The 21,425-nt window shown below is 45.2% G+C and overlaps 1 protein-coding gene across 1 annotated transcript in view; it reads right to left on the bottom strand.

Moving 5' to 3' along the window:
* BRINP1 (BMP/retinoic acid inducible neural specific 1) overlaps window positions 1-21,425 on the bottom strand; it is a 291,456-nt gene that overhangs the window by 104,781 nt on the left and 165,250 nt on the right. Inside the window, exon 4 of the mRNA XM_040322746.1 lies at window positions 9,115-9,284. Coding sequence (XP_040178680.1) covers window positions 9,115-9,284 — 170 coding nt within the window. The remainder of the gene's footprint in view (window positions 1-9,114; window positions 9,285-21,425) is intronic.

Below are 21,425 nucleotides of genomic sequence, written 5' to 3'. Positions count from 1 at the left end.
TCCGTCGATTTCCGCGGCGAGTATGCAAATTAGCTAGATACGCAAATCCACAAACGTACGTCCGGCCGGCGCATTTTTTTACGTAGTTTCCGTAAAGGCTTTTTTCGGCGTAAAGTTACCCCTGCTATATGAGGCATACTCAATGTTAAGTATGGACGTCGTTCCCGCGTACAATTTTGAAATGTTTACGTTGTTTGCGTAAGTCATTGGCTTTTTCCGGGTTAATTTCGAGCATGCGCACTGGGATACCCCCACGGACGGCGCATGCGCAGTTAAAAAAAAAACGTTGTTTACGTCGGGTCACGATGTATTAACATAAAACATGCCCCCATTACATCCATTTGAATTCCGCACCCTTACGCCGCCAGAGATACACTACGCCGCCGTAACTTACGGCGCAAATTCTTTGTGGATTCAAAATAAAAAAAATAAGTTGCGGCGGTGTAGTGTATCTTAGATACGCTGCGCCCGGCGTAAGATTACGCGCAGGTACGTGGATATGCCCCACACAGTCCAGATTGGGATCAAGCCTGGCACATCTGCCCCCCCCCCCCATAACAAGTGCTTGCTATGGTGGCACCCTGGGGCACCGACAGGCTACCAAAAAAGAAAAAAGTTCTGCGCTTTTCTGTGCATTAACAGCATTGCTTAGAGAAGGTGAGTATAACATGTTTATTATTATTATTATTTTTTTTTATTTTTTTATATGCCTTTAAAACCGCTTTGAGGCTTGGCACTGGAATACACTCTGCTTCATTCCAAAGTATAAAATTATATAACAAGAAAATAATTAATAATGAATAGTGAGCAAGTGCATGATGAAGTTTAAAGTATTTCCTAAGGCTGAGAAAAAAATCATAATTTATCATGTATTCAATAAAAAAAAACCTCATATGAAGTTTTAGGTGAAAATGTTGTAGGTTGCTCTTGGACTTATAATGAGCGAGGGATTATTATACGAATCACCATTTACAATATACACAAATTGCTTCCTCAAGTTTTATCTGTAATACCCACGGATTCGTTTTATGTCCCTCCAGGCATCCACTCTCTTGCATATGGCCTTAATTCTTAATAAAATATATATATATATTGTAAGGGGTTAGCTCGATAGCGGGGGGGTGTGACCCCCCTGGATGGGTTCACTACACACAGAATGATACAGAGAAACAGCCGAAGACGGTTGAATACAAAGAATTCGGTTTATTCTTCCATCTTGCTGGAAACAAGTGCAAGCATTCAAACAGCATAAACAAAATCAAACATAAAATAAACCCTGGCCACTTGGGGCGTCTATCTTCACCACACAGGAACTATGGAGTCTGGCACAGCCTACTGCTGAGCAGACACTGCTGGTCATACAGCAGAAAAACAAAAGTCTTTTTGATTTTTTTATCACACAGAAAAATCAACAGCACCTCACCTCTTCAGAAGTATTTCTGTTCACTGCTCTCCTTCACTCAAAAAGCCTCAGGATGCAGCAATCAGTAGTAATCCTCTGGATTACTTATAGAGGCCTTAATTGCCTCATTCTGAACAGCTGAAGTTTTCCAACGCCCTTAAATCTTTCTGGCTACTTCTGCAGCCGACACCTGATAATAATTGGTGTATTGTCGAAACAAGGCAGAAATGTATCTCCCATCTGTGACAACACCCACAGATTTACCTGACTTCCTGTCACAATATATATATATATATATATATATATATATATATATATATATATATATGTATATATATATATATATATATATATATGTATATATTACACACATACTTGCGTACAACCTTAATTCTTACTTAAAAAATATAAATATATATATATATATATATATATATACACACACACATACTTGCATACAACCTTAATTCTTAATTAAAAATATATATCTATTCATATATATATATATTTGTGTACAACCTTAATTCTTAGTTTAACCACTTAAGGACCGCCTAACGCCGATATACGTTGGCAGAATGGCACGGCTGGGCACAGGTACGTTGCCCTTTAAGTGCCCAGCCGTAGGGCACGCTAGCGACCCGGTCCGAAGCTCCATGACCGCACAAGCGGGACCTGCGGACCCGATCGCCGCCGGTGTCCCGCGATCGGGTCACAGGAGCTGAAGAACGGGGAGAGGTGAGTGTAAACACAGCTTCCCCGTTCTGCTCTGTGGCTTGTCACTGATCGCCTGTTCCCTGGCATAGGGAACGACGATCAGTAAAGTCACACGCACAGCCACGCCCCCCCTACAGTAAGAATCACTCCCTTAGGGCACACTTAACCCCTTAGCGTCCCCTAGTGGTTAACCCCTTCACTGCCATTGTCACTTTCACAGTAATCAGTGCATTTTTATAGCACTTTTTGCTGTGAAAATTACAATGGTCCCAAAAATGTGTCAAAAATGTCCGATATGTCCGCCATAATGTCGCAGTCACGAAAAAAATCGCTGATCGCCGCCATTACTAGTAAAAAAAAAATATTAATAAAAATGCCATAAAACGATCCTCTATTTTGTAAACGCTATAACTTTTGCGCAAACCAATCAATAAACGCTCATTGTGATTTTTTTTTATCAAAAATATGTAGAAGAATACGTGTCGGCCTAAACTTAGGGAAAAAACGTTTTTTTTATATATATAATTTTTGGGGATATTTATTATAGCAAAAAGTTAAAAATACTGATTTTCTTTCAAGATTGTCGCTCTATTTTTGTTTATAGCGCAAAAAATAAAAACCGCAGAGGTGATCAAATACCACCAAAAGAAAGCTCAATTTATGTGGGGGGAAAAGAGGACGCCAATTTTGCTTGGCAGCCACGTCGCGCGACCGCGCAATTGTCAGTTAAAGCGACGCAGTGCCAAATCGCAAAAAGGGGCCAGGTCCTTAACCTGCATAATGGTCATGGGTCTTAAGTGGTTAAAAATATATATATATAATATTATACACACACACACACACATACGCAAGTACAACCTTAATTCTTAATTAAAATATATATATATATATATATATATATATATATATATATATATATATACACACACACACACACACATACTTGAATACAACCTTAATTAAAAAAAATAATAATATATATATATACACACACACAGACAGCATATGAACATACATTTTTTATTAAGCATTTCTACTTCTATTTTTTCATTTGTCTAATAATCTTTTTTTTTTTATCTTCTAGCTAAAGGGCATATGCATATATATAAGCTAATATAATGATATTTTCCAAGTTGCGTTGATTTTTTTTCTATAGTATAATTACATGGGAAAGTTTACGGTTATAAATAAAAGGACATGGATTTATACTTTGCTAACTTGGGATGAAATTGGTTTTGGATGGATATAAGTTGGGTGGATTCCAGTGTTATAATGGAATCCTGATTTATATTACATAGAGCTAATGGTTGGTTGAGAATTTGTAGACCCATATTTTATGAAGTCAATGTTAATTAAAGTGCCGGAAGATTACTAATGAGTAATTTTTAATTGTTTCCAGGGGTTAGAGTTGGATGTTTACTATATAAATCTTGTGGAAAATGTAATAAATTTAGGATTTTCTTTTTTTTTTAATGTGTCTTTTTATGTTGGTGTACACAGTTAGACCGCTATCGAGAACCATTCAGTTGTGTTGATAAGCCTTAGGTCAGTACACTTGGCAAAGCGTTGGGTCTTGTTTTTGACATAAAGACAATCTTCCCGGTCATTCTATTCTATCCCTTCCCTGCCCCCCCGACCTTTTCTGGGGCTGTTGGGCTTAACACCCTATTTTTCTACATTAGTTCGACCAATAGTCAGTGCATTTTGTGCCACGATGGGCAAAGCTTTGTGCAATCAAGGCCCAGTAAAAGCTGGTTGTTAAGGGGCTGTGAAGCCAGCCGTGGCGTCCTTGACAACTGATGAGTCATCAACTGTCAATGGGCTTTCCCACTGACAGCTGAATACATTTTTTTATTTGTATCTGCCCAAAGCACCCCCCATGTTGAGGGCATGTGGCTGTCACGTCACCTGTGGCCAGGTGACAAGTGCACCCCCGTTGGGGTCAGGGATGCACCTCAGGGTAGTGAACCCTATAGCCGACTGCTGCTATCTGAGAGGAAGCGTGAACCCAAGATCGCCCAGGGCGCGGAGTCTAAGACCCAGCTTTGTGTTCACCAGAGCCTCTAGTGGTGAGGATGGCCTTCGCCGCAGCTGGATCCAGGTCGCGAACCCCTGGGATCCCCTAGGTCACGCTCCACAGAGAGAGAGGGGAAGCAGTAAGCAGGACAAACGGAAGTGATGGGTAAGCCGAGGTCAGGGCAACAGGCAGACAGGGTAACCGAGGGACAGGCAAAAGGTCAAGGGCACGGCAAACAGGAGAAGTCAGGGACAAGCCAAAAATGGTACACAGAGAGGTAACCGTAGCACACTGCAGACAGGAACTTAGGCAAACAACACTGTTGAACAGCACTGCAGGCCTGTAGTGCAACAGTTAATATAAACTTCCTGGGATGGCCTGGGTGGGGCCATACAGGAAGTAGAGGAGATAAGAAGGTAACTAGAACAGAGTCAGGCCTCTTAATGGACAGATGGAAACAGGTAAGCTGCCAGACTATTGCATATCCATGACAGTGGCTTGGTATGTTTCAGAAGGGGGTGCTTGCTCGCCCCCCTTTCCTGGTCTGCCAGGCTGCATGCTCGGATAAGGGTCTAGTATGGATTTTGGGGAGGACCCCATGCCGCTTTTTAAAAAATAATTGGCATGGGGTTCCCCTTTAAAATTTGAGCCAATTTAAATGTGCATTTTGTATGCATGCTACGGATGAGCAAATGTACAGGCAGACTAAGGGGACCCCCCAGGTACTATATTCAAAATAATTTTTTATTTTTATTGTTGCACTTTGAGCATCATTAAAATAACTTCTCCTGAAAAAAACAATAGTTTTTTTTTTTTAAATGTGCATTGATACATGTCCCCCAGGACAGTACCCGGACCCCCACACCCCTTTTATGGCCAATTACTTGCATATAAGCCTTAAAAAAAAGGGCACTTTTGATTTTCCTGTTTGGCTCCCATAGACTTCAATGGAGTTTGCCTTTTGGGTTAGAACTTTTCCCCTAATCTCCATGGACCAACCCCCTTGAAGAAATAAGAATAAAATTTCTCCGGGCTGGAAGACCTAGAGATGGACAACTGCTCAGATGCAATTTAAAGCTCCAGGAGTATCCCAGCTTAAAGCTGAACTACAAGAATTCAGCAACTTTGCAAAAAGTGCAGGCACACTATGAGTTAAGTCCAATTAGGTGCATGTCACCTTCGGGACTTATCTCTTCTACTTACATGCAACGGGTTTATTGCAGTCCTGGAGGGTACACAGGGCACACAAAGCTGTGAGAGGAGCGAATCACACAGAGCAGCTAGGCCCACCCCTCTGCTGCCCATTCACAGAAGCCTTCGCATTTTGTGAATAAGTTCACATAAAACAAAGGCTTCTGTGAATAGGCAGCAGAGGGGAGAGGCGGGTATAGCAGTTCCAGAGACTCTGCTCTTGAAGGAACTTAGACCCACAAAGAGCAGCGTCGGGGCTCCAGAAGTTATCATCCTGTTTTTCTTGCAATAGTTGTAACTAGCTTGTGTATACTTGTGGTTTGCTATTTAATACATTAACCACTTCAGCCCCGGACCATATTGCTGGTCAAAGACCAGAGCACTTTTTGTGATTGGGCACTGCGTCGCTTTAACTGACAATTGCGCGGTCGTGCGACGTTGCTCCCAGACAAATTTGGCGTCCTTTTTTCCCCACAAATAGAGCTTTCTTTTGGTGGTATTTGTTCACCTCTGCGGTTTTTAGTTTTTGCGCTATAAACAAAAATAGAGCGACAATTTTGAAAAAAATGCAATATTTTGTACTTTTTGCTATAATAAATATCCCCCAAAAATATATAAGAAAACATTTTTTTTCCTCAGTTTAGGCCGATATGTATTCTTCTACATATTTTTCGTAAAAAAAAAATCGCAATAAGCGTTTATTGATTGGTTGAATTGCCACTGGCAGTGAAGGGGTTAACACTAGAGGGCGGGAAAGGGGTTAAGTATGTTCCCTGGGTGTGTTCTAACTGTGGGGGGGGTGTACTGACATGGGGAAATGACTGATCTTCTGTTCATACATTGTATGAACAGACAATCAGGCATTTCTCTCCCGATCCTCGCTCTGTACTGAGCGATTGCGCCCGCCGGGCATGGGAGTCGGGGGAGAGCAGGGGGCGCCCCTAGTGGCCTGCGCGAGAGACGACGTATAGCTATGTGCTCTCGCCCAGGGGAGCCGACCTGCCGCCGTAAAACGACGGCGGCTGGTCGGCAACCAGTTAATAAATATTAATATATTAAATACATTATTTATTATTTTATATATTATAATATTGATAAATATGATAACATCCTTACGATGTAGCAGACAATTAAGCATTATCTGTGCTTGGTTAGCTGCTTTGGAGGGCAGGGGAGACATCAAGGGTCTAACAGTACAAATTTGGTAAACAGGTTTTCGTTATTTCGGATGTTTCCATTGAGGGTCTGTATGGTATGTAAGGTTAGGAAGCCCCGTTCTAAACCCCGTTTTTTTTTTTTTTTTTGTGGTTTTCACAATATATAGGAGAAAGCACTCAAAAAAAATAAAAGGTTGCACTGTACAGCACAAATATTCTATTAGAGGTAAACGGATACATCTCCCGGTAGCATTTCATACCATGTTCACATCCCATTTCAGAGTTGAGATTTATGGTGATAGACAAGATAAATAAATTAGACTGTGGTGGTATCAGAAACGAAAGCGGAACAAAGAGAAACACAATGGATTTATAAACTGAATACATCACAGCCTAAAAGGTTTAACATTGATCTGGATTTATATTTGTTCTTATGACTGGGGACCATTTTTTTTTTTTACATTTATTCTTTTTATTACAGATATTCAGGGTAATGTTTTCTCAGTATGGGACCGTTCTGTATGGATCCTTTGTGCTTGTGATGCCTGATGTTAGAAATGTTATGACAGTGGTCCTATTATATTATAATTTCTTTGTATTTATATTTTTCATGTATTGAAGATGTCCAATGGTGTTTCTTCCATGATGTGCCATCTGGGTTTTACACATAAAGCTTGGTTGGGCGTTATTCATGGTATGTTTGTTGTTGGTCCAAAACTGTTACAATTTAGGATTATATTTCTAAATTCCATTTCCATTTTAAATAAATACATTTTGTGAACCTCTTTCGACCAACTGGATAGGCTGGTGATGCATGGCTGATTTTGACTGCTCCATGTGCAATCCAGTATGATTTTCGGCTGCACCAGTGGCATCATTAGCCAACCAAGTTTACCATAAAGGTCTTATTATATTAGAATATTAATGTCTTTGTTAGACATTGTGCAATTAGTTTTGTTCCGAATTTGTTGTTTAACAAATTCGTTAATTCCTAAATATCTGAATTAAAGGGTTACTATAGGAAAAAAAATGTTTGCTTTAAAATAACAAACATGTTATACTTGCCTCCTGTCAGGTCACCTGTGGCCAGGTGACAAGTGCACCCCGTTGGTGTCAGGGATGCACCACAGGGTAGTGAAACCTATGACCGACTGCTGCGATGAGAGAGGAAGTGTGAACCCAAGATCGCCTTTACACTCGCTTTTTATTTTAATCTGTTTAAGCTGTAAAGTGAATCCTTTTCCTCTGTTCCCTTGGACTAATATCCTCGGTAGTTCTATGAGGTACTGGTTTTCGTTGCATCTTGTTACCATTATTGTTTATGACCTTCTGGTCATTGCTTTATGGTTTGTCATTTTTCCCTTAACTTTGCCCTTAGTTAAAATGGCGAATCGCTGGTGGCTCGGGACGTGTGTCCACGCTGGCCCCGCCTGCTGCTATGTTATTTAAGCGGTGACGCAAGACGCCTCCTCACACCCCGTGACCAAGTCCTATTGGATGAAACGTTGGGAGGAGGCGTAGTGACGTCACCGCTTGTGAGGAACTAGCTCCGTTACCGGTCGGAGCTTTCGTTTTTGCTGAATTTCCAGATTTTATGCTGTAAGTGCTATATATTTTTTTATTAAACCCTATACAAACGTTATTACACCATATGGCTCTCTTCTCCTTATTAATGGATCGATGACCTGACTGAGGATTGCTCCATTTTGAAGACCCCTGTGTTGGCTGCACACACACTTCTCACGTTTGTTTTTTGCCTTTCTCATTTAAGGATCTGGTAAGGACCAGTGTGTTCTGTGGTGGTGGTTTATGTCACGCTGTCCTTTTGCCAGTCACTTGGTGATGTTATGTAGTAGTGTGTTATACAATATCACACTATTGGAGTTCTATTGTTTTTTTTTTTCTGGCTCATCGCTGCTGGACTGTCGGGAAGTTTTGTCCTGGATTTGATCCCCTGTACAGCCCAGGTTACGGCTACCTGCTTGATTTGATCCATTTGGGATCGCTAATTCCGGTAAGGGTCTGTTATATCAGACAGCTGTGATCCAGTTTTCAATACTCACTGTTGGGACACCTTTATGAAGCTGATTCTTCACTGAATTGCACCACATTTTTTGTTTCACCATTTTTTAATATTTTGGGAAGACGTACCTACATTCACTATTGGACACATAAGATAACATTGAATGAGTTCAGGGGCAGTTGAAAAAAGTGTCCAACTGCCCCTGAAGTTCGTTTAGCAGCAGCAGCCGTGTACATGGGGCCTAAAGGTCTAAAAAAAGTTCACAAAATGGAATGTGCCAAGAGAGAGCAAAAAAACAAACTTGACGTGTTTCAGCCTCTTTAATGGGCCTTAGTCATAACCACTGACTAAGGCCAAGTAAAAGAGCCAAAACGCGTCAACCATTTCTGTATTGGATTCCCTTGTGTATCTTGATGGATTCGTAATAAAGACTATATGGATTTTATGCAATACCGGGTTGCCGAGTTATCTATGTATTTGTAACACCTTCTAACTTGCTAGAAACATTCTCCAATCAACTATTCTTCTAGCATTCTATGTTTCTATTGGTTCATATTCCTATTACTTTATAAGCTACATTTTATTTTAATCCCACCCAGAGACACCGTACCTTGATGGCTGATGTTGATATTTGGACCTCATGAAGTTTTCTCATGGTTCCATCCCTGTCTACAAAATAAGATGATGCCAAATGATGCAACGACTCTACACTCTGACTTGCATTTCCAATGTGACGATCTAGACGACCTTTGTCCATGTACATGGTCAACGCTTCTTCACCTGCAAAGAGTCAAAACATAGTAGATGAGTACATCAGTCTCGATCGATTTAAATGAATGAATAAAAACATTTCAAGAAGCACATCAGAAGTCCTCCCTTTCATATTAGAAGCTCCCCATCACACCAGAATGCCCCATTCACATCAGAAGTCAGCATCATATCAGAGTCCCCCTTGCACATCAACGTCCCCCTTTTCTTATCAATGTCCCCCTTTTCTTATCAACGTCCCCCTTTTCACATCAACGTCCCCCTTTTCACATCAATGTCCCCCTTTTCACATCAATGTCCCCCTTTTCACATCAACGTCCCTCTTTTCACATCAACGTCCCCCTTTTCACATCAGTGGTCCCCCTTTTCACATCAACATCCCCTTTTTTTTATCAACGTCCCCCTTTTCATATCAACGTCCCTCTTTTCACATCAACGTCCCCCTTTTCACATCAACGTCCCCCTTTTTTTTATCAACGTCCCTCTTTTCACATCAACGTCCCCCTTTTCATATCAACGTCTCTCTTTTCACATCAACGTCCCCCTTTTCACATCAATGTCCCGCTTTTCGCATTAAAGCCCCCCTTTTCACATCAGTGGTCCCCCATTTCACATCAGACACCCCTCCCCCACATCAGACGCTCCCCATCACATTAGCCCACTTTCACATCAGTCCACTTTCACATCAGAGGCCCCCATCATATCAGAGCCCCCCCTTCACATCAAAGACCCATTTCAAGTCAGAGCCCCCCTTTTCACATCAGAAGCCCCCATCAAATTAGTGACCCCCCATTTCACACTTAACCCCTTCCCCGCCCCCTACTGGTTAACCCCTTCCCTGCCTGTGCCATTTACACAGTAATCAGTGCATTTTTATAGCACTGATCGCTGTATACATGACAATGGTCCCAAAATAGTGTCAAAAGTGTCCGATGTGTCCGCCATAATGTCGCAGTCACAATAAAAATCGCAGATCGCCGCCATTACTAAAAAAAATATAAAAAATGCCACAAAACTATCCCCTATCTTGTAGATGCTATAATCTTTGGGCAAACCAATCAATATGCGCTTATTGCGATTTTTTTTTTTTTTACAAAAATATGTAGAATACGTATCGGCCTAAACTGAGAAAACATTTTTTTTTATATATATATATTTTTGGGGGGGATATTTATTATAGCAAAATGTAAAAAAATATTGCTTTTTTTTTTCCAAAATTGTCGCTCTATTTTTGTTTATAGCGCAAAAAAATAAAAAAAACGCAGAGGTGGTCCAATACCACCAAAAGAAAGCTCTATTTGTGGGAATAAAAGAACGTCAATTTTGTTTGGGAGTCACATCGCGCGATCGCGCAATTGTCAGTTAAAGCGACGCAGTGTCGAATCGGAAACAAAATGGCCCAAATCCTACAGGGCTGAAGTGGGGGGTGGAGGGGGCTAGAAAAAAACATGGCCATTGGCCACCACCAGCCTTGGAGTAATAAAATAATTTATCTAATAACAACAATGCAAATACCGTATTTTCCGGCGTATAAAGTCGGGGGTCGTCTTATACGTCGATGACAGTCTCCGTCAGGGTGCGGGCATCCATGATTTAAAAGCCGCGCCTCCTCCTCAGACTGTTCCGTGATAGGCGGAACACACATTTTCCCAGCAGGGCCTCTGTTCAGTGTTCCACCTATCACGGATGCCTTCTCATCCTCGGACGAGAGGACATGCATGATAGGCGCAACACTGAACAGAGGCCCTGCTGGGAAAGTGTGTGTTCCGTCTATCACGGAACAGTTTGGGGAAGAGGTGCGGCTTTTGAATCATGGATGCCCGCAGCCTGGAAGCCAGAATCTGCAAAAAAAATAAGGTAGGGAGATCGTCTTGGCCGGCACAGTGGGGGCAAGTGATGGCACAGTGGGGGCAAGTGATGGCACAGTGGGGGCAAGTGATGGCACAGTGGGGGCAAGTGATGGCACAGTGGAGGCAAGTGATGGCACAGTGGAGGCATGTAATGTCACATTGGAGGCATGTAATGTAATGTAATGGCACAGTGAGGCATGTAATGTAATGTAATGGCACAGTGAGATTTGAAAAAAGCCTGTTTCTATCAGCGGTTGTTCCTGTCAGTGGTTGTTCCGGTTACCCCTCAGCTTCCAGAAAGACTAGTAGAAAGGGGGTAGTCTTATATGGCGAGTATATCCCAAAACCCAAATTTTTCCTGGAAAAATAGGGGGTTGTCTTATACGCCGGCAAATACGGTACTCTTGATAAAATTGTTAGCTATCTCCAAAAAGTTAAAAAAAACGGAAACGATTATTTGAAAACAAATAAAATGCGATGGAACTAGACGTGGATATGAAGAATCAAAGGAGTATCCGGTCTCCACAAGAGACTCGTGAACATTTACGTTGAGCTGTGCGATGCTCTTTGGTCTGAGCCATCTGGGGTGCCTCTCTGGTGCCAGCTATCTCTATTAGGTGGATGGCGTGTATGGGAATAAAATACCCGCAGCAGAGCAGAAGTGACAGATGGAAAGACTCTGAAGCAGTAATAAAATAATTAAGAGCACACATACTCGTGGCACTCAGGTACACCGCTAATAATATCCGGTAGAAGATGCAGAGATTTAACCTTGTTAGCTGTTGCACATTTTGCATTACTAAAATAGACACGTGTAATAGCTTGTAGCTTGTGTAATGCTTGTAATAGCTAAAGCTGAACTCTAGGCAGGGCCGCCGTCAGGGGGGGTACAGGCATTACACCTGTAAGGGGCCCGAACGTTCCCAGGGGCCCCGGCGCCGAAGGAAGAGTGAGAGATCCGGCTGGAGGAGGGAGAGGTGAGATGGCGAGGAAAAGATGATCCGCACTCTTGCTCTTAAACAATTGATGTATTTATTGACAAGCCAGAGTAGACAAAGGCAAATAGGAAAGGTTGACAGGTTTCAGCCTATAAGGCCTTAGTCATAACCACTTTGGCATTCACTTTCATCTTTCATTTTCGTTAGTCCCCTTCCACTTCTCAATCCGTGGCTGAAGGAGGGAGAGGTGAGATGGCATTCACCAGTATTTTTGGCCAGCTTCCCCCTCCTCGACGCTTCTCTACCCACGGGCAGAGGAGGGAGAGGTGAGATGGCATTCACCAGAACCCCCCCCCCCCCCCGCTTCGCTACCCGCGCGGTCGGCGGAGGAGGGGGGAGGTGAGATGGCATTCACTTTCATTTTTGTCAGCACCCCCCCTCCGCTTCTCAACCCGCTCCTGGAGGAGGGAGAGGTGAGATGGCATTCACCAGTATTTTGGCGGCCAGCATCCCCCCCCCGCTTTTCTACCCGCGGGCAGAGGAGGGAGAGGTGAGATGGCATTCACGTGCATGTTCGACAGCACTCCCCAGCTTCTCAATCCATGCCTGGAGGTGAGATGGCATTCACCAGTTTTTTCACCCTGGAGCAGAGAACGGGGGAGTGGAGGGGGGCTGACAAAAATGAAAGTAAATGTCATCTCACCTCTCTGCTTCCCAACCCGCGGTTGGAGGAGGGAGAGGTGAGATGGCATTCACTTGCACGTTTTACAGCGCCCCCCCCCCCCGCTTCTCAATCCGCGCCTGGAGGAGAGAGAGGTGAGATGGCATTCAGGCATTTACCAGTATTTTCGGCAGCACCCCCCCCCCCCCCTGCGCTTCTCAACCAGCGGCTGGAGGAGGGAGAGGTGAGATTGCATTTACTTGCATCTTCGGCAGCACCACCCCCCCTTGGTTCTCTGCTTGGGGCACATGCATGAAGCTGTGGTAAGGGGCCCCAAAACTCCTGATGGCGGCCCTGACTCTAGGCACGTAGATACAGTGATTTCCAGCTTCCAGGGGCATCGGCCAGTTATGGAATTTGCATAGTTATATTGTAACTGCATGCAAAATATCCGGAGCCTATGACTCCTCACTCCCAGTGACAGAATGGAGTCCCGCTGTGCACCTAGTGTGGATCTCATTAATGCACTTGATAACGCCTTCTCTCCCACACCATGCGGTGGGTCTCCATAATGCGGGTTTGTTCCCATTACCCTCAGGATACCGACCCCTGGGGAGGAAGCCAGATGACCAACCCCCTCGCTAGTGGAGGACCGTTTGCCACGCCAGGTACCACGCTTTATGACCAACTGCAATGTAACTTGCACTAGTTCCTGGTTATGGAAAAAGGTATGGAAAAACTGCGCTAAGTACACGAATGGAAACACGCTCCGCCCTACGCGTTTCATCGGAGATGATGTCGTCAAGGGGCCCATCATCTCTGATGAAATGCGTAGGACGGAGCGACGCGCTGACGTCACCTTGTGTTTCTATTCATGTCCCGAAAGGGCGGGTTTGTCTGGATGTGTGCCGGCCGGCACACCAGACTTAAGTCTTTCTAAGAATACGGATGCTGTAAGTGCAATATAATTTTAATATGAATAAAATGTATTTTATGGTTTTACACTACATGGAGCTTTTTATTTTTTTATAAAAACCATCCATACATTCATACGAGCGAACAAGAGGCACCCTGGCGATAGATGCATGGCTATTTCCGGAGAAAGATCCAGGCTGTGGTTTATTACAGCCACTCTTTGATCCTCTGTAATGGGGGGTCATGTAGATCTGGTAAGGAGACAACTATATCATTTGGTGGTGGAACGTTGGAGATGGTGGATGGATTTTGTGAATAAGCCCATAGTTTCAAGCACTGGTGGAATTTTTTAACCCCTTGCCTCCGAGCGTACGCACATATGCGTCCTCGGCTTTCAGGGGTTATAACAGGATGATGCCCACAGCTCCCGGGACCGTTGTTTAGATCGGCTTTCCGGTGATAACAAACGATGTGGCTAAAAGCCACTAGGTTGTTATCCCGGAGGAGCGGGAGGGGACCTCCCCCTCCTACCGCCTCCGCCGCTCTTACCGGGCCTCCCATCCCACCGGAAGACCCCATTTACAATGCGCATCCTCCGTTGCCTAGAGTGAGACTGGCAGGAAGCCGTAAATGGCTTCCTGCCAGTCTCCTGAATGTAAACACAGAAACGACGTCACACCGTCTCTTCCGGTTTACTCGACTGCCAACGGCGCCAGACTTAAAATAAAATATAGTATTCAGAATCGCAGTTTTCAGCGATCTGAATGCTTTGAAGCGTAGAGGAGGGATTTGGGGTCTTTTAGACCCTCCGATCCCTCCATAAAGAGTACCTGTCACCACTTATTACTGTCACAAGGGATGTTTACATTCCTTGTGACAGCAATAAAAGTGATCAAATTATAAAAAAAAAAAAACACACAATATAATAATGTCAAAATAAAGTGCCCCTGTCCCCGCGGGCTCGTGCAGCAAAGAAAACGCATACGGAACTCGCGCCCGCATATGTAAACAGTGTTCAAATCACACATGTGAGGTATCGCCAAAATCGTCAGAGTGAGAGAAACAATTCTAGCACTAGACCTACTCTGTAACTCTAACCTGGTAACCATAACAAAAATTTAAAGCGTCGCCTATGGAGATTTTTAGGTACCGTCGTTTGTCTCCATTCCCTGAGTGCGCACAATTATAAAAAAAATGCAAGCGTCGCCCATGGAGATTTTTAAGTCCCCAAGTTTGGCGCCATTCCATGAGTGTGTGCAATATTAAAGCGTGACATGTTTGGTATCTATTTACTCGGCGTAAGATCATCTTTCACATTATACAAAAAAAATTGGGCTAACTTTAGTTTTTAGTTTTTTTTTTTTTAATTCATGAACGTGTCTTTTTTCCCAAAAAGTTGCATTTAAAACACCGCTGCACAAATACCGTGCAACATAAAATATTGCAACAATCGCCATTTTATTCTCTAGATTCTCTGCTAAAAATATATATATATAGGGCTAGATTCACATACCTTTAGGCGGGCGTAGCATATCTCCTATACGCTACGCCGCCGCAACTTTGAGAGGCGAGTATGGTATTCTCAAAGATTTTGTGCCCGAAGTTACGGCGGCGTAGCGTATTAGGGCCGGCGTAAGCCCGCCTAATTCAAATGTTGAAGCTGTGGGCGTGTTTTATGTATATTAAGTATGACCCCACGTAAATGTCGTTTCGATCGAACGGTGCATGCGCCGTCCGTGGACGTATCCCAGTGCGCATGCTACAAATGACGCCGGCAAATCGTCAATGCTTTCGACGTGAACGTAACTTACGGCCAGCCCCATTCACGGACGAGTTACGCAAACAACGTAAAACGTGAAAAATTCGAAGCGGTTCCGACGTCCATACTTAAAGTGGTTGTAAACCCACATTTTTTACTTTTGCCTACAGGTAAGCCTATAATAAGGCTTACCTGTAGGTATAAAGAATATCTCCTAAACCTGTACGGTTTAGGAGATATTCCCCTCGCAATGCGCCGCTGATTGCAGCGGCGCATGCGCAGGAGGGATCCTCGGCTGAAGGGCCGGCATGCCGGAATGAAATCTCCCATGCGCATGCACGGGAGTGACGTCATGGCCGCTCCAGCCAATCACAGCGCTGGAGCGGCGATACCCGGAAGACACGCTCGGCTCGGCGTGGACCAGGCAAGTTCCCTACACCTCGTTCCGAGGTAAGTATTCCATAATGAGCTAATATGCGGTGCATACTAGCTCATTATGGCTTTTGCCTTGCAGGTGTAAAAAAAACGCCCCTAGCGGCCAGCGTAAATATGCAGTTAAGATACGATGGCATAGGAGACTTACGGCGGTTGTATCTTAGCAATATTTAAGCGTATCTCAGTTTGAGAATACGCTTAAATATACGACGGCGGGGATTCGGACTTACGACAGCGTATCTACTGATCCGCCCGTCGTAAGTCTTCATGAATCTGGCCCATAATATTTGGGGGTTCTAAGTAATTTATTAGCAAAAAATATGAATTTCAACTTGTAAACACTAAGGCCCAGATTCTCAAACGAGATACGATGGCGTATCTCGAGATACGCCGTCGTATCTCTAAGTTGCGCGGTCATATCTATGCGCCTGATTCTTAGAATCAGTTACGCATAGCTTTCCCGTAGATCCGACTGGCGTAACTGTGTTACACCGTCGTATCGTAACTGCATATTTACGCTGGCCGCTAGGTGGCGCTTCCGTCGAATTCCGCGTTGAGTATGCAAATTAGCTAGATACGCGAATTCCCGAACGTACGCCCGGCCGACGCAGTACATTTACGCCGTTTACGTTAGGCTTTTCCCGGCATATAGTTACCCCTGCTATATGGTGGCGTAAGTGCGGCGTACCAATGTTAAGTATGGCCATCGTTCCCACGTCGAAATTTGAAAAAGTTACGCCGTTTGCATAAGTCGTCCGTGAATGGGGCTGGACGTCATTTACGCTCACGTCGAAACCAATGACGTCCTTGCGGCGTACTTTGGAGCAATGCACACTGGGAAATTCCACGGACGGCGCATGCGCCGTTCGGGAAAAACGTCAATCACGTCGGGTCACACAACATTTACATAAAACACGCCCCCCTGTTCCAAATTTTAATTAGGCGGGCTTACGCCGGCCGATTTACGCTACGCCGCCGCAACTTACGGAGCAAGTGCTTTGAGAATACAGCACTTGCCCGTCTAAGTTGCGGAGGCGTAACGTAAATCAGATACGTTACGCAGCCGCAAAGATACGCGATCGGACGTGAATCTGGCCCAGAATGTCAGAAATAAGCTTAGTCATGAAAGGGTTAACATAGAAACTTTTTGATCTAGCGCGATTTTATTTTTGACTTACTACTTACTTCCTGGTTACCCATAAAATATTTCCATCAAGTTTAACCAAAAAGACAAAAATGTATTATAATATCAAAACACATCGGGTTGATTTATTAAAGCGGGGGGTTCACCCTATCGACGAAAAAAAAAAAATGTTTTTCTTTTACCTTAACATCAGGCATTGTAGCGCGAGCTACAGTATGCCTGTCCCGAATTTTTTACCCCCGTACTCACCTTGTAGTCGTCCACCGAAGATACCGGGGAATGGGCGTGCCTATGGAGACGGAGGATGATTGACGGCCGGCTCTGGCGCGTCACGCTTCTCCGGAAATAGCCGAAATAGGCTTGGTCTTCACGACGCGTGCGCATAGCCTGTGCGCAGGCGCCGTGAAGAGCCGAGACCTACTCCGGCTGTCTTCGGGGAGAGTGACGTGCCAGGGCCGGCCGTCAATCATCCTCCCTCTCCATAGGCACGCCCATTCCCCGCGGGAGCCGAAATCTACGATGTCCGAGTACAAGGTGAGTACGGGGTTAAAAAAATCGGGACAGGCATACTGTAGATCACGCTACAATGCCTGTCTCGATGGTAAAATGTGTCGGGGGGGGGGGGTGAACTACCGCTTTAAAAATGAAGAGTGAAAAATCTAGTGCAGCTGTACGTGGTAGCCAATCAGCTTCTTCAATTAAGCTTTGACAAAAAAAAAAACTGGAAGCTGATTGGTTTCTATGCACCAGATTTTGCACTCTCCAGCTTCAATAAATCAACCCGATGTGTTTTAAATTTTATAATTAATTTTTGTCTTTTGGGTAAACTTGATGGAAATATTATTTTTTTCAATCTGATTAATTATATTACCAAGTAACTCTCTTCTTACGATGTTGACACAACGCTCTCTCCCGCTGTAATGCTGTGTGTGCCAGGGGAGGGCTGGCAGCCTTAGGCCTGGGGGCAAGTCCAGTCAAGTGGCCCATTGTTGGCTGAGTCTGCTGGCGAGGGGGGTTGTTGGCTAAGTCTGCTGGTGGGGGGGAGGGGGTGGCTGGCTGAGTCTGCTGGCGAGGGGGTGGCTGGCTGAGTCTGCTGGCGAGGGGGTGGCTGGCTGAGTCTGCTGGCGGGGGGGGTTGTTGGCTGAGTCTGATGGCGGGGGAGGTGGCCCCCCTGCCCCAAAGCACCCACCCCCCCATGTTGAGGGCATGCGGCCTGGTATGGCTCAGGATGGGGGGCGTTTTCTTGTCCCCACCCCCTTTCCTGACCAGCCAGGCTGGTGCTCGGATAAGGGTCTGGTATGGATCTTGGGGGGGTCCCCTTAAAATCCATACCAGACCGAAGGGCCCGGTATGCTCATGAAGAGAAACCCCAATGCCGTTTTTTTTTTTCAATTGGCGCGGCGTTCCCCCTAATTATTGGGGGATCAAAGTCATGTCCCTGCTCGTTGAAGTCGTACTTCAAGTCATGGGGCAAAGTCGGATCCACAGTCGCATTACTGTCTTGTCAAAATCGTGGCCGTAAAATCGCACGACTTTGGTGTAGCACAAGTGTAAAAGGGGCCTAAAGTGGACCTTTCAATATCTTTACGAGTCTGGATCAATAAATGAAAACATCAAGTCATAATATACAGCAACAGTTTACTTTTTCGGGAAACTCCCCCCCCCCCCCACCCTTTTATTATTGAAAAGCCGCCCTTGAGCTGCAACCAGACTTCTTATGACCTTATCTAGTCGCACTTTCTCCTTGCCCTTTAACACATCCACCCGGTATTAAACTTTTCACATCATGTGTCATTTATTTGCCAGCTGCAGCATAACATTAGCATAAATTAACAATCTTCCAAATAACCATTTCAGCGGCTGATTTCATTATTTTTCCCCGCAGGTGTTCCGACCATCAATTGCCGACAACATATGAAGGCTGAGAATTCTGCAGACGCTGCCATGGTGGCTGGTTGCCATGAAAGGTGAGGGTGCTGAGGACAATCCAGGACGAAGGGGAGCGGTCGTGTTATTTATTATTTTAATATAAAAGTTATGTGAGCCCGATAAGTGTTTAACCCAGGGGTCTCCAAACTTTCTAATCAAAGGGCCGGATTACTGTCCTCCAGACTCTGAGGCCTGGTACACACGATAGCATTTATCCGCGGATACGGTCCGCCGGACCGTATCCGCGGATAAATCCTCTGCGGATTTTAATCCGATGGAGTGTACACACCATCGGATTGAAATCCGCGCCGAATTCCCATTGCGGTGATGTGTCGCGCCGTCGCCGCAATGATGACGCGGCGACGTGCGCGACGCTGTCATATAAGGATATCCACGCATGCGTCGAATCATTACGACGCATGCGAGGGATGGGTTCGGACGGATCGATCCGGTGAGTCTGTACAGACCACCGGATCGATCCGCTGGTGCCGATTCCAGCGGATAGATTTGTAGACATGTCTACAAATTTTTATCTGCTGGAATTCGGAAATATCCGCGGATAAATATCCGCTGGAACGTACACACCAGGGGATCTATCCGCTAAAACCGATCCGCTGAGATTTTTCAGCGGATGGATCCTCTCGTGTGTACGGGGCCTAAGGGGGCCGGACTGTGGCCATTAGCAGTAAAAAATCCCCCATCATTGGTGTCATTGGACCACATCATTGGTGTCATTGGGAGGAATTCTGCCCCGTCACTGGGAGGAATTCTGCCCCGTCACTGGGAGGAATTCTGCCCCGTCACTGGGAGGAATTCTGCCCCGTCACTGGGAGGAATTCTGCCCCGTCATTGGGAGGAAATCTGCCCCGTCACTGGGAGGAATTCTGACCCGTCATCGGGAGGAATTCTGCCCCTTCATTGGTGTCATTGGGAGGAATTCTGCCCCATCATTGAGAGGAATTCTGCCCCTTCATTGAAGTCATTGGGAGGAATTCTGACCCGTCATCGGGAGGAATTCTGCCCCTTCATTGGTGTCATTGGGAGGACTTCTGCCCCGTCATTGAGAGGAATTCTGCCCCTTCATTGAAGTCATTGGGAGGAATTCTGCCCCATCATTGGTGTCATTAGGAAGAATTCTGCCCCATCACTGGGAGGACTTCTGCCCCATCATCGGGAGGAATTCTGCCGCTTCATTGGTGTCATTGGGAGGAATTCTGCCCTTCATTGGTGCCAATGAATAAAAAAGCACCCCAAGGGCCGGATAAAATCAAGCAAAGGGCCGCATCTGGCCCCCGGGCCGCAGTTTGGAGACCACTGGTTTAACCCATGGAGGGTTTGGTGGAGATTGTGCTGTATGGGTAGATTTAACGAAAGGAGGGTTTAAAGGGTGAAGAACATTTCCAAAGGGTCTGTTTTCAGGTGTTTCCATCAACTTTAATTTAAAGAGAAGGGAAACTTGGTAAAAAAAAAATACTTTTTGCCCCACCTCACTGTGTTTAACCTCCCTCCCTTCTCTAAAGCTCTATACTTCTCATGTTTTGACCACATTGGTTATTTCTTTTGAATCAACTCCTTCACCTGACGTCATAAATCCCCTATAGACCTCAAAGTAGGGTGACCACGAGTCCCGGATTGCCCGGGACAGTCCCGCATTTTGCAGGACTGTCCCAGGTCCCGGGCACCTTCATTCCAGGACAATACAGTGTCCCGGAATGAAGCTGACACAGCCACCCCCTCCCCTCTATTGGTTGCCCCTAAAAAAGGCCACCACATTGCCGCTTTACTCACTGACAGCACTTGTCCTGGCTGGAAATGTCTGGAGAGGCACAATCCCCGCCCCCTGCTTGTGATTGGAGAAATCATAAATCCCACCTCTTGTGTCTAATCACAGCAGGGCAGTGTAATGCCAGCGTTGGAACAAGGTAAAACGGGTCTCGGCCAGTCAGGACAAGTGCTGTCAGTGAGTAAAGTGGCGATGCGGCTGCCTTTTTTGGGGGTGTGATCAGTGCTTCTGGGTAGAGCGCACATTCCGCCGCCCCAGCTGTGCTGTGATTCATTACAGCACAAGCTGATTTTTGGGAAGGGGGTCCCTGAATGGCCATTCGGGAATGTGGTCACCCTACCTCAAGGGGGCTGGAAGATCTATCAGGGGAGCCATCTCATAGAGTTCTATAGAGTTCAGACATCAGGTGGAAAGACCTTCATGGGTGACCCAGCCAGCCTGTGCTGCTGTGCGAATATAGCAGAGTTTTGGCCGGTACCGGGTCAGGGTCGTCCAGTGCCCAGGGCAAGGGTTCCTAAATTACACCCCATCCCCTTTGTTAATACATGCTGTAGAATAGGTGTACCACCCTGCATATATTATTCCTCCCACTGATACCAAAGATGGACACTATTCCTCCCACTGACACCAATGATGGGACACTATTCCTCCCACTGATACCAAAGATGGGACACAATTCCTCCCACTGACACCAATGATGGGACACTATTCCTTTTACTGATACCAATGATGGACACTA

The sequence above is a fragment of the Rana temporaria genome, chromosome 9, assembly GCF_905171775.1.
Source record: "Rana temporaria chromosome 9, aRanTem1.1, whole genome shotgun sequence".
Lineage (NCBI taxonomy): Eukaryota > Metazoa > Chordata > Amphibia > Anura > Ranidae > Rana > Rana temporaria.
The sequence above is the reverse complement of the archived record's forward strand: the minus strand, read 5'-3'. Positions and strand labels throughout refer to the sequence as shown.